General features: G+C 47.5%; 3 protein-coding genes across 3 annotated transcripts; all 3 read right to left on the reverse strand.

Moving 5' to 3' along the window:
* Positions 1-1,558: 1,558 nt before the first annotated feature.
* KY384_004695 (uncharacterized protein) lies at positions 1,559-4,838 on the reverse strand (the record flags this gene model as incomplete). Its single annotated transcript, XM_044813200.1, has 4 exons — positions 1,559-2,408; positions 2,468-3,179; positions 3,630-4,472; positions 4,580-4,838. The coding sequence occupies 4 exons, from the start codon at positions 4,836-4,838 to the stop codon at positions 1,559-1,561; spliced, it is 2,664 nt and encodes an 887-aa protein (XP_044669478.1).
* Positions 4,839-4,846: 8 nt separating this feature from the next.
* On the reverse strand, positions 4,847-6,598 carry KY384_004696 (uncharacterized protein; the record flags this gene model as incomplete). Its single annotated transcript, XM_044813201.1, has 2 exons — positions 4,847-5,941; positions 5,993-6,598. The coding sequence occupies 2 exons, from the start codon at positions 6,596-6,598 to the stop codon at positions 4,847-4,849; spliced, it is 1,701 nt and encodes a 566-aa protein (XP_044669479.1).
* Positions 6,599-7,186: 588 nt separating this feature from the next.
* KY384_004697 (uncharacterized protein) lies at positions 7,187-8,972 on the reverse strand (the record flags this gene model as incomplete). Its single annotated transcript, XM_044813202.1, has 2 exons — positions 7,187-8,780; positions 8,839-8,972. The coding sequence occupies 2 exons, from the start codon at positions 8,970-8,972 to the stop codon at positions 7,187-7,189; spliced, it is 1,728 nt and encodes a 575-aa protein (XP_044669480.1).
* Positions 8,973-10,530: the final 1,558 nt, after the last annotated feature.

The following is a 10,530-nucleotide window of genomic DNA, read 5'->3' on the forward strand; positions in this document are numbered from 1 at the left end:
AGGAGGAGAGGGGAGGGTTTGTGTGGTCGGTGCTGGGGTGGTGGTGGCTGAGAAACCCAAAGGAGAGGGGTTCTTGTTGTTTGGATTGGAAAGGGAAATGGTGCGCTTGGAGTTGGCGCCGGGTCTCGTGGTGACAGGACTGGCTTTGCGGGTTCGAGGCTTGGGTGGGTGTAGGTGAGAGGCGAATGAGTGAAGAGCTTTAGCGTAGTCACCACCTTCACTTTTCCTCAGATCGGATGCGAGCGTCCCCACGTATTTTACTCTGTTGTCACGTCCGAGATCTCGAGGGATCATCACGGCCCATCTCTCCGGCGAAGGCGTGCCATCTTTCCAGAACTCGACACATGCGAACCCTGGCTTTTGAGTAATGGCTGAGTCGTTGGAGGGATACCAGAATATTCGAGATGATGCTGAGGGTTTGCTTGTGAAATGGAATCGAGAGACGGTGGCGATGGAGGAGGTTTGTTGGATAGGTAGGTGTGGGAGGGTAACGGGGGTATGGAGAGGAGTTGGTGCAAAGAGTGCTGGACTTTGCCGTAGACTCGTGTTGAGATGTTTGACAGCGGCATGGGAGGATTGGTGGTTGTCTAATGGAGAGAGTGTGCGGTGGAAATGTCGGGCTTTGATTGTAGGACAAAACTTCATCTTTGCGGTCCAACTTGGGTTGAGCCTTCGAATGTGTTTAAACTAGTATGCCGGACGTTGGTACATGATGGAACTGTAAAGCCTCAACAACCTATTCACGTCGGCCAGTTAGTATACAATAAGATGCGTGGACAGCCTCCCAGATTCTCTGACTGGCATTGATCTGTTGCTTCGAAATTGACAGCCGCGTAAAATCTGTCGAATTTGGAGGACATTGATGATTTTCATATTCCAGATGCCTGAAATAAGCATGGTCATATCACTATGCGGAGATCAAACGCAAACGATCATTCAAGAGCAGTGAACAAAGAGACAAATATCTGCTTTCACAGGGTGGGAAGACGGATGCGGAAAGTCTTGGCAAGAATGTTGAGAATGACCTGCCTTGTTGTAGAAAGAGAGCACTGTATGCATTGTTTTATCATGAAGAAAGCGAAAGTTCCGAGCGTGAGGTCCAAAAGCATACATTGTCGTTGTTGGTCAATTTTACACACTGTCGCGACGACTTCCTTGTTCCGGTTATCAGTTTATTGCCAGCTGTCACCAACTTGGAAACTTCTTTGCGCGGCAACGATCATGGAGGATGCATCCAATACCTTTTGAGTTGCCGACCTGAATAATTTCATGTATGAATTATTACACTTATATCTTCGGCTGGCATCCATGGCGTTTAATTTGCTGCTGTTAAAGCGCCTTCTCTACGCTGAGTTTTCATTTCTGGGGGGAACGTTGTTGGGAGTCTTATGGACGTCCCCAGACGGGGGTTTGAGTGCGCAAAAGATCAGTCACCCTGTCAATTGAATGGACTCTGAGTGCTGGCTTTTGTCGACTTCGTGATACCTTTCCATATCTGAGGATCTGGCTGAAACTCCTTAATGCGTATGATACATCAACCTCGAGATTACAGAGTAACTCAAGCGCCTTTCTTCCTGAACAGGTGTATGAAATCCCATCGTCGATTTCGATTTTCAGTTTGGAAAGCTGGCTGTGCTAGTTCGTGTAAGTCTCCAATTGACAGACTCGTCGCGGGCGTATCTGTTGACGCCGTTTGACTCATCGATGACGATTCAGGCACCAAATAATTCGTTTTCTGAAGCTTGTTCCTTCCAAACACTACTGCACCCTCCTCTGGCGGCCTTAGATTGCTCTTTCGCGTTCGATCTTCTTTTGAGATGGATTGTTTCGTTTTCTTGCACTGTACTTTCATAGAACGAGCAGAGGTCTTGTAACACATGTTGCAGTCATCAAACAATCCTAGACCTTGGGGCGTCCAGAAAAGGTCGTCATCTAACTTCAAGGTCGTGCTGTCATCACGTTGACCATGTTCTTTAGAAAGAAAGCGAAGGCATTTGATGGGAGCAACAAGACAATCGGAGGTCGTGTTGATTGGATTAGCAACATGGCAGATTTTCGTAGTGCTTGCTGGCCTAAAGAGCTCGCCAGCGTTTTGACAGAAAAGAACGACACAGCTGCGACTGAGGACTCTCCAGTTCTGTGAGACCTCTAGCTCTTGTCGCCAGGCAGTCCCATTTCCCTGTGCAATTTTCACCAGATCCCAGCCGTACAGTTTCTCGGATGTCTCCAAGCTGACGGATCGTCTCGGTTCTGCGCGAGCCCTAGCTTCTACATGCTGGATCTTGTCAAGACATATCAGCAGTCGGCTAACGAGATCGCGAAAGGTATACTCTTTTTCCTCCAAAGAGTCTCGTATGACGTCTCTGCTATGGTCAAGAATGGCGCGGTAGGCGGCTTCTCCACCATTCCTACGTGCGATGTTGGTCAGCTAGTATACAATAGGTTGACGCGTGGAATCTGTCGTTACCAGCTGAGAGCTGCGGTCGGTAGGGAACCTAATGTATCTCCTACGACTTTGGCCCAGACATGAGCCATGAACAATACTGCACTGATACTAGGCACCATCCACGCACATTTTGCCTCCTCTGCGTGATCGTAGATAATTATCGGCGTAATCATTGCCGTGTCGAGGAGTCCTCGGTACCAACTGGTTTCTATGGAGTAAAAGAGTCCCTGGTTGTAAATGATGTTCGCCTCAATCTGAACGCCAAAAAGTCCAAGGCCCGATGTACCTGTCTGTATTCTGTTCCATTCGAGGGCAATGGCTGGGTTCTCCCGATTTGCTCCCGAGTTGAATACTGTCCCTATATTCTTTCTATCAATAGCAGAGCCTGATCCAATATGCATTTCAATTGCTCGAACATAGCCCAAGAAATTTCGCTTAGCAAAAACGAGCTCTTCCAATGTCTTTGTATGAGCCCAAGGTTTACCATCAACACTTGGCGGCATAGATCCTGCTTTGAGATATCCCTTGTGTGGTTTCGTCATGTGCCACTGAATGGTCTCGCAGTTGGCTGAAACCTTTGACGGAAAGACGAGTGAGGAAAAGGCTCTCAGGTAGTGGCCAATACCAGGTTCTTCAAGTGGATACATAACCTTTGCTAGACTGGTCATGATGTGAAAAGGGATCTCAAGACCTTTCTCCTGGTTATAACGCCGAGCAATTGGAAAACCTCGAGCTACCACAGCATTAGTGAATAAAGGTATCCAGCATGCGTCTTCACGTCTTTTCATCGGCTCCAGATCGCAAAGCTGGATACCGAAAGTACCCGTCTCAGCATTAAGTCGTACGCTGGAGAAAGATATTTCGTTATAATCAGGTCTTCTGCACACTGTTGCTAACCAAGAAAGCTGTTGCGCAACTTCAACCAGTGATCTGTTACTACCAACCACTCGAAATGAGAGTCTCTTTAACGTTTGATTAGTATCACAGAACCACACACAGAAAATGCTCAAAATTTGAAGTGTGAAGATGGGTCATGGATTCTGTATTACTCACATCTTGCTGAAGTGCATTTGCTAGGTCTGAAGAGATGCACTCTATACTCCATGATTTACTCGAAGTGCGCCAGGGGTTGACACGCACTGTTTGGCTCAGCGAGGCCTAATACGGATTTGATAGTACTGACCTGTTGAGTCAGACAATGACTTCATCAATGCATTCATATACTCCAACATGTCTATATCGCTAGAGCACCATTTCCATTTAGCGTACTCTCCAGCCGTCGTTGTGACTGCCTTCACCGAAGTGCCCATAATCGTTAAGATCTTGTGTAAATCGATTGGGTCTAAGCTTGACCTCTTAATGTAATCGAATTCCGAATCTATGAACGCAAAGAGATCCCAGGAGACATTGAAAGTCACCGTGTGCACGGCTTCATTAGTAGGTAAGACAACAGTTTCCATCATATGTTCTACGCCTCGAAAAGGATTGGGAAAAAGTAAACGCCAGAAGCGTAAGCGAAATGCTTCAAAAGCTTTGCTGTCAGCTACTCTTTGCTTCAATATATCCAATGAAACTTGCTGGACAGTTGTATCTTGTTGCGCGTCTTCTTCTTCTTCTTCGTATCTATCATCATCTTGGACGTCTTCTTCCTCAATTTGCCCTGGCAGAAGGCGATCGTTGTGACTTGTGACGTCCTGATCTGCTTGCTTCAATACGTCTAATGAGATATACTGGACATTTGAATCTTGTTGCGCGACTTCTTCTCCCGCGTTTCTATCTTCGTCTTCGACGTCTTCTTCCTCGATTCGCCCTGACAAAAGCCTATCGTCATGATCGATGATGCCCTGATCTGCTGGTAGACTCCTAAGAGATGCACAGTCTTGTTGTGAGCTTTCATTGCTTGATACCAGAGAAACAGATGTCAGCGTAGCTTGTTGATTGGGGAGGTTATCTCGCAAACTCTTGATCCGTGTCGTTACATATGTCGCTTTTGCGCGGATAAGCTTCCCAGCAGCTTCCTCATCGACTGAGCGATGCGTGAAGTGTTAGCTCACATTCGAATTTCCGTTATTCACTCGACTGAACCAACCGAGTAACACATGCGGCACGGAAGCGATGAAGAGGTCAACTTACCATTCTTTGCTTCTCCATGTAAGTCCTTACCAAACACTTTCAACAGGATTCTCAGTCGTACAAACATGCGCGTCTGCGCGTCCGGAGTCTCTTTCGATGCAATACTGATTAAATGAGATACAATTTTATCGCTCAAGAGAAAGGAGATAAACTCCTCAGCGGGGTCTTGCAGCTCATCTGTGGCAACACTAGAGATACTTGAAGCGTCCTCTATTGAGAAAACCGACTCGACATCGTCGCTCTCGCTCTCATTATCCATGAATGGGCCTATCTGATATCGGTCGGTCTGCGAGTCTTTGATGCTGTTACTTTCCCCGATTCTAATGCTCCTAGCAATGAGCGGATACGACGCATATTCGGTCGGTCCTCCGGATACGGTCGTAAAATCTGGTCAACGACGCTCACGTAAGTAGGTTTGGCCTTTGCACTTTCGTGCAACCAAGATAGCACACTCTGCTTGATTCTGATGTTCGCGCGATATATCTGGCTCATCGGTTGATTGGAGTCTCCGTAAGTCTCGTAGAACCCAATGCCAAAGTCATCCCTTCTAGCGCGACGTAGAATGTCTACTCCACGGCGTCTAGACAAACTGAACGCCAGTAACTCGCACAAAAGACAACCAACGGACCAACTATCCGTTTTGCGCCAGTCAAGACTATCATCCCTTTCGCGATGATAGCTTCGTGGCCATTCATGTATGCCACGCCTAGAACCCTGCTCGGGAGACAGATATCCGGAATTGTGGGAAAGATTCGAGATAAACACTTCATCCAAGACAAACACTCCTTGAGAAAGTTCCTCCAATAACAGATGGCGTATGTTTCTAGTATCTGTACCCTTTTCGTACATCGAAAGACCAAAATCGGTCAATTTCCAAGTACCAGCGGGTGTCATTGGATCGCTTGGATTACCATCAATCAGAATTTCGGGTGGCTCGAGATTCTCATGAACGCAGTAAGAGTCTCCCCAGCCAGGCACTTGCAATTCTTTCTGAAGGAAGAGAAGAGCATCTACAAGTTTGCAGGCTTGGCTCAACATTGTGAGATGCAATATCGAGGAATTAGCTAGTAGGGGAAATTTCTTAGTAAAGTGGTACCGTTCTCGAACCTGTGGGGAACCTCCCTGGTTGAGATTTGTCGGACGTTTTTCGTCACCTTCTTTGAAAAATACCTCAAGGCTGTAGTGTTGAGCAAACGGAAAGACTATTATAAAATCATTGCCATGTGCGAGCGTTGCGAAGTGTGTCAAGATGCCCTCATGGGCCCTTGATCTTTCCCTAATGATAGAATATGCCCTAGTCTCTCGTGCTCTGGGAGCCCATCGAAAGTCGGCTTCGAATTGTTTGCAGGCGACGACCATGGGCTGTAAGATGTAAATAAAGTCTGTTTAGCGGTGAGTAGATCTTTGACTGACATCTTTGTTTGTTCGCGTGCTTTTGCCACCTATCGACTCGATAAACTGTCCAGCTGCAATGACTCTTCGGCTCACGACGCCCGGTCCATCGGTACCTGACATTTCATTCATCGAAGTAAAGGGAAGTCGAAGTTTCGTACTAACACTCTGAATTTCAGGCCTTGAATCGATTTGCACGGGTTTGAATATATATTGGACATCATTAAAATTAGGTGCGAGCTCTCCAAGCTCGTGCAATTGATCGGAATCGAAGCATAGCTTGTCATCGTCGAGATCACAACGTAGAAAAACGGGCCTGAAGCGAGCGAGATCCCATCCAATATAGATCAGAATTGATAATACGCGCATATAGTTGCGTCGCACTAGCTGCAGCTCCTCAAGGAAAAAGCTCCTAAAAGATTCAATAGAGTCAATCGACGTATTAGCCCACACAGCGCAGAGCTTCTCGTATGTTATGAAGCGCTTGCCAGGTACTTCAGGGTTATACATAGCGCTTTTAAGTTCACTCTGGATCTTGAGTTCGATGGAATGAGAGGAGAGTAATGCTCGTTCCTTGTCTCCGCCATGGGTCGGGGGCGCTTGAGCTCTGTCGGTGAGCCGTCTCATGTTGCGCTCAGAGCGTTGATCACTGAAGGAGTCTTTCACAACGCCGACGACCACCCGCGTTGATTCTGGCGAATTGGCACGAGCTAAACAGCAGCGGTCTAGGGAAACATCAACATGAATCTCACGCGAAGACTGAAGGTCGCAACTTTTTCAGTTGTAGGCCGTAAGGCTACGTAGAAGAAGATAGAAGAGTGGAGCAAGATCGTCCTATTTATAGCACACCAAGACGTTTCCCGGTTTTACGGAGAGGACATGCCAAGACATTCTATAATCTCTTAGAGCAGGTGCATACTTCGGTTACTAGACATTCAGCATCGGTGTTGGGGGGAAAGAATGGGGAAGGGGTGCAAAATAGGAAATGAAGGTCGAAGGAAGGTTCGTTAGGATGTTTTTGGTGTAACGCTTGCTTAGATTGATCGAAAGCGCCGCAAACGATCCGCGTCACTCTCAGCAAATGTGCATTTTGATGGATGTGCCAATTCAATCGTTCCACCTACAATCATTCGTGTCTTCTCCAGAAATCTCATGATCACAATCCCCTCTGGTAGCCGAAGAACTCCATTAACCCATCGGTCCCCTCCCTCTGTCTCAACGTGATGCTGGAGGGGCTTCAGCACAATGTTCCACAGTCGGAGCCTCGACCACACAACTCGAGCCATCCAACTCTTCAATGTTAAAGTCCCCTTGAATCTCAGCCGGCTCAGCTTTTCGTATCGATATCCCCGCAAGCTCGGCCTTGCGATATCCCTGCTGCTCCACTCCCTCTCGTTTCGCCACCCTTCGATCCACCGCTGGAGCCTCAGCTACATGATTCGTCCCCTCCAATTCTTTCATCGTGGAATCTCCATGAACCTCAATCGATTGCACTTGTGGTACCAATCTGCCGGCTAATTCTGCTTTGCGATATTCATTTTGCTCTCCTACTTCTCGTGCAGTTGCTCTGCGTCTCCAGAATTTGATCGTAATGAACACTAATGCGCTGATAATAGTAGCTCCGACGACAGACCCAACGGATATAGCAGCAACGATTTTGCCCGGAGTTTTCGACGATGGTGTAGGACTCTTCGGTGATGGTGCTTCGTTGACTGCGGATGCTTTCACGTGTGTGATATTCGGCACGTTGTATCGCTTGAAAGTGCCCCATTTAAAATAGTCCGAATCGTTTCCTAGGGTTTGGTTCCACGCGCTTGCTGGCCGGGCGCCACCCTCGGGGCCTCCTCCGATGATGTCGTACACAGCCTTTGGCACTTGATAGGGAGCGGCATCTGGGTCAAACTGAGGCACCCAATTGAGCGTCGTTGCGTCGAAAACCCGCATGAAAGGTAAGTTGTTGGAGCATGTCAAATTTATCAATGCGTTGTCGTACCCTCCCATTACAAACATCTGACGTTCATTGAAGGTACTGCAGAAATGCTCCGCTCGGCCCCCGAATGTAGTGTTCGAAGACCACGCCGGGAGCGTACCATTGTCATAGGAAAATGTTGTGTTTACTTTCACCCAGTAGAAGGCTGGCATTGTCAAGATATACACATCGTCGAGAGTGTTAGACGTATAGACACCGCCATGAATTATCATTTGAAAGCTCGAGTCGTCGGGGGCAGCACTTATAGCCGAGCACATATCGTAGCGTGGAGGAGGGATGTCACCTTGGGCCGTGACGACGAACCATTGCTGGGTAGCCATATCTCGTACCTGTATCAAACGCATATCTCGGTATCCGCTCGTGTTGGTACTTGGAACATACTCTCCATCGTGGGCGCTTATTACAGTGTCGTTTATATAGTCAAAACTAGACTTTCCACCGACTATAATTAACATCCCGCTGGCCCCGAGTCGCACATACTGTGTCGTACTGCCGAGTAACTCTGGTCGATTGGGTTCGTCGGTCATCGACCCGACGCTTGTTGATCTATCAGCAGGGCCCATTGAGACTATTGCTTCTTCCGTCGTGTCATTGTAGAAAGGCTTAGTCCAAAACGAAGATAAAGCATTGCCTCCATCATTCGATGATGCAAGTGGATAGATGTCGCTATCAAATAGTTGGTCTGAGTTGTTATATGTGAAAAAGAGCGGTGATGTCCGCCAGGTGTCATCCGAAGTATTGTACATAGGTATCAGATCGTTGTTGGCATTGTCCTTCCGCCGAACGTAGCCGGTCATGTAAATGCACGTCTTATTAATGCTAGGAGTCGCTTGTTAACATGTATAAACAAGGAGCCCAAAGGATCTCAAGATCTTACTCCATACTATACGCCACGGGGCTGCCCTCTCTAGGGACAAAGCCAGGATTCATGGCCTCAAAGTCGTCGGTACGATTAAGCTGACTCTCGGAATCTGGATTGATGTTCACGGGAAATGATTTATCTAGGTCCATCCAGTATAGGAAGGAGGCTCCATGGGTCAAATTTCAATTCCAGGAGACTGGAGAAAAGTTGTCAGGTAGCGTACCGTTACTTTCATTCGTGCCATCTTGGAATCCAGTAAGGCGAGCAGCAAGATAGATTCGATCTTGCGTCATTGCAGCTAAGAAGTCAGTCGAAGACTCTTCTTAGGTATGATGATTCCTGCGGACCTCTCATCAACGACATTTGACATATAGATTTTATGGCGGTAATCAACGGGAGTAGAAAAAGGACGAATATCGACAACCAAAGCTGTCGCATGGTTCACACTCTCTTTGATATGGTGGAATGTATCATGGGAGATAGGATGTCAGTGTGACAGTAATTCAGAAAGGTCTCTCAGGATCTCCAAAGCCTGCAAAAAGACTGTTTAATCGAATGCATGGGTGGGGTGCGAAATACATATGGATTCCATCGTAGATGCACATAAGCATGCAGCGCTGCAACGGGAAGGTGCTGTAAGCAACGAACCTGCATGGATGCCCCACGGTAAATTCCTTCTGGCTAGATCTTGACAATGAAGGTACCGTTAGTACTCAAATGTGTTTCTTCTTCTGGGATGGGCTTTGGGACATCGTGACGATTTGCGGAGGAGAAATTGGCACAGATTGACCCTGACATAAGGTCTCGGCTCCCCTTGCGGTACTGGTTCGAATGCAAGAGGATGATTTCTTTGGAGCAACGTAACCGCTCAACTTCCTTCTTCCAGACTCTTCCAGACCGGAATAGTCAAATTTGAGAGGCGGTGTGCCCAGGTACAAGCTGCAAGCCACATGCGGGGATCATTAGATTGATTGCATGGATTATAAAGAGATTGCGTTTGATTGGTGCGACTCAATGATCTGCTGCAGTGCCTTGTGGCAGTCCTGCAGAGTTGTGCGGCGTGTTCCTTTGGGGAGGACAGCCATATATGGCATGGTACCCGAAAGATTTCCTCGAAAAGCCACGATTACTTGACGAAATAGGAAGGTGCTTGTCGCGAGTCGTTCGCCAAAATGGGGGCATGATCACCGGACCAATGCAGTCGTTCTGAGGAAGGGAGGATCGAGTCCCACATAATGAAGTCTCGCTATCTTCAATGAGGGGATAGATCATAACTCATACTTCGATTAATCAGTCCCTTGAAATTTGATAATGCATTCGCTTATGGGCCAGAAGACACAATAGGAGGGAAAGCATCTCATGCGCCGCCCTCAACCAATCAGAATAGCACTCGAAGCCGGTAGAGTGTCCACGTAGGTAATTGAAGAATTGGGCTTTACACTTTGTCATCACTGTTCCTTCATCTCAAGCCTTCGAATGTGCATGTGGTGGCGGGACTGGTGGGGGACTCCGCTTTCCCTGCGTGTGTAAAAAAGAAAACGTGAAAGTTATTCTGTGATCACTAGTAAATACAGTTTCACGGCTCCACCTGAAATTTTCCCTTCATGCGCTAATGTACGCCCATGCTATGATCTTCACGCAGGGTCCTGCCCGTTCTGAAATTTTCGCATGAAAATAAACTTCTAGTTTCCGCCTCTAAGGCGTAAC

This window comes from Bacidia gigantensis (genome assembly GCF_019456465.1).
Source record: "Bacidia gigantensis strain McMullin 20006 chromosome Unknown contig_244, whole genome shotgun sequence".
Taxonomy (NCBI): Eukaryota; Fungi; Ascomycota; class Lecanoromycetes; order Lecanorales; family Ramalinaceae; genus Bacidia; species Bacidia gigantensis.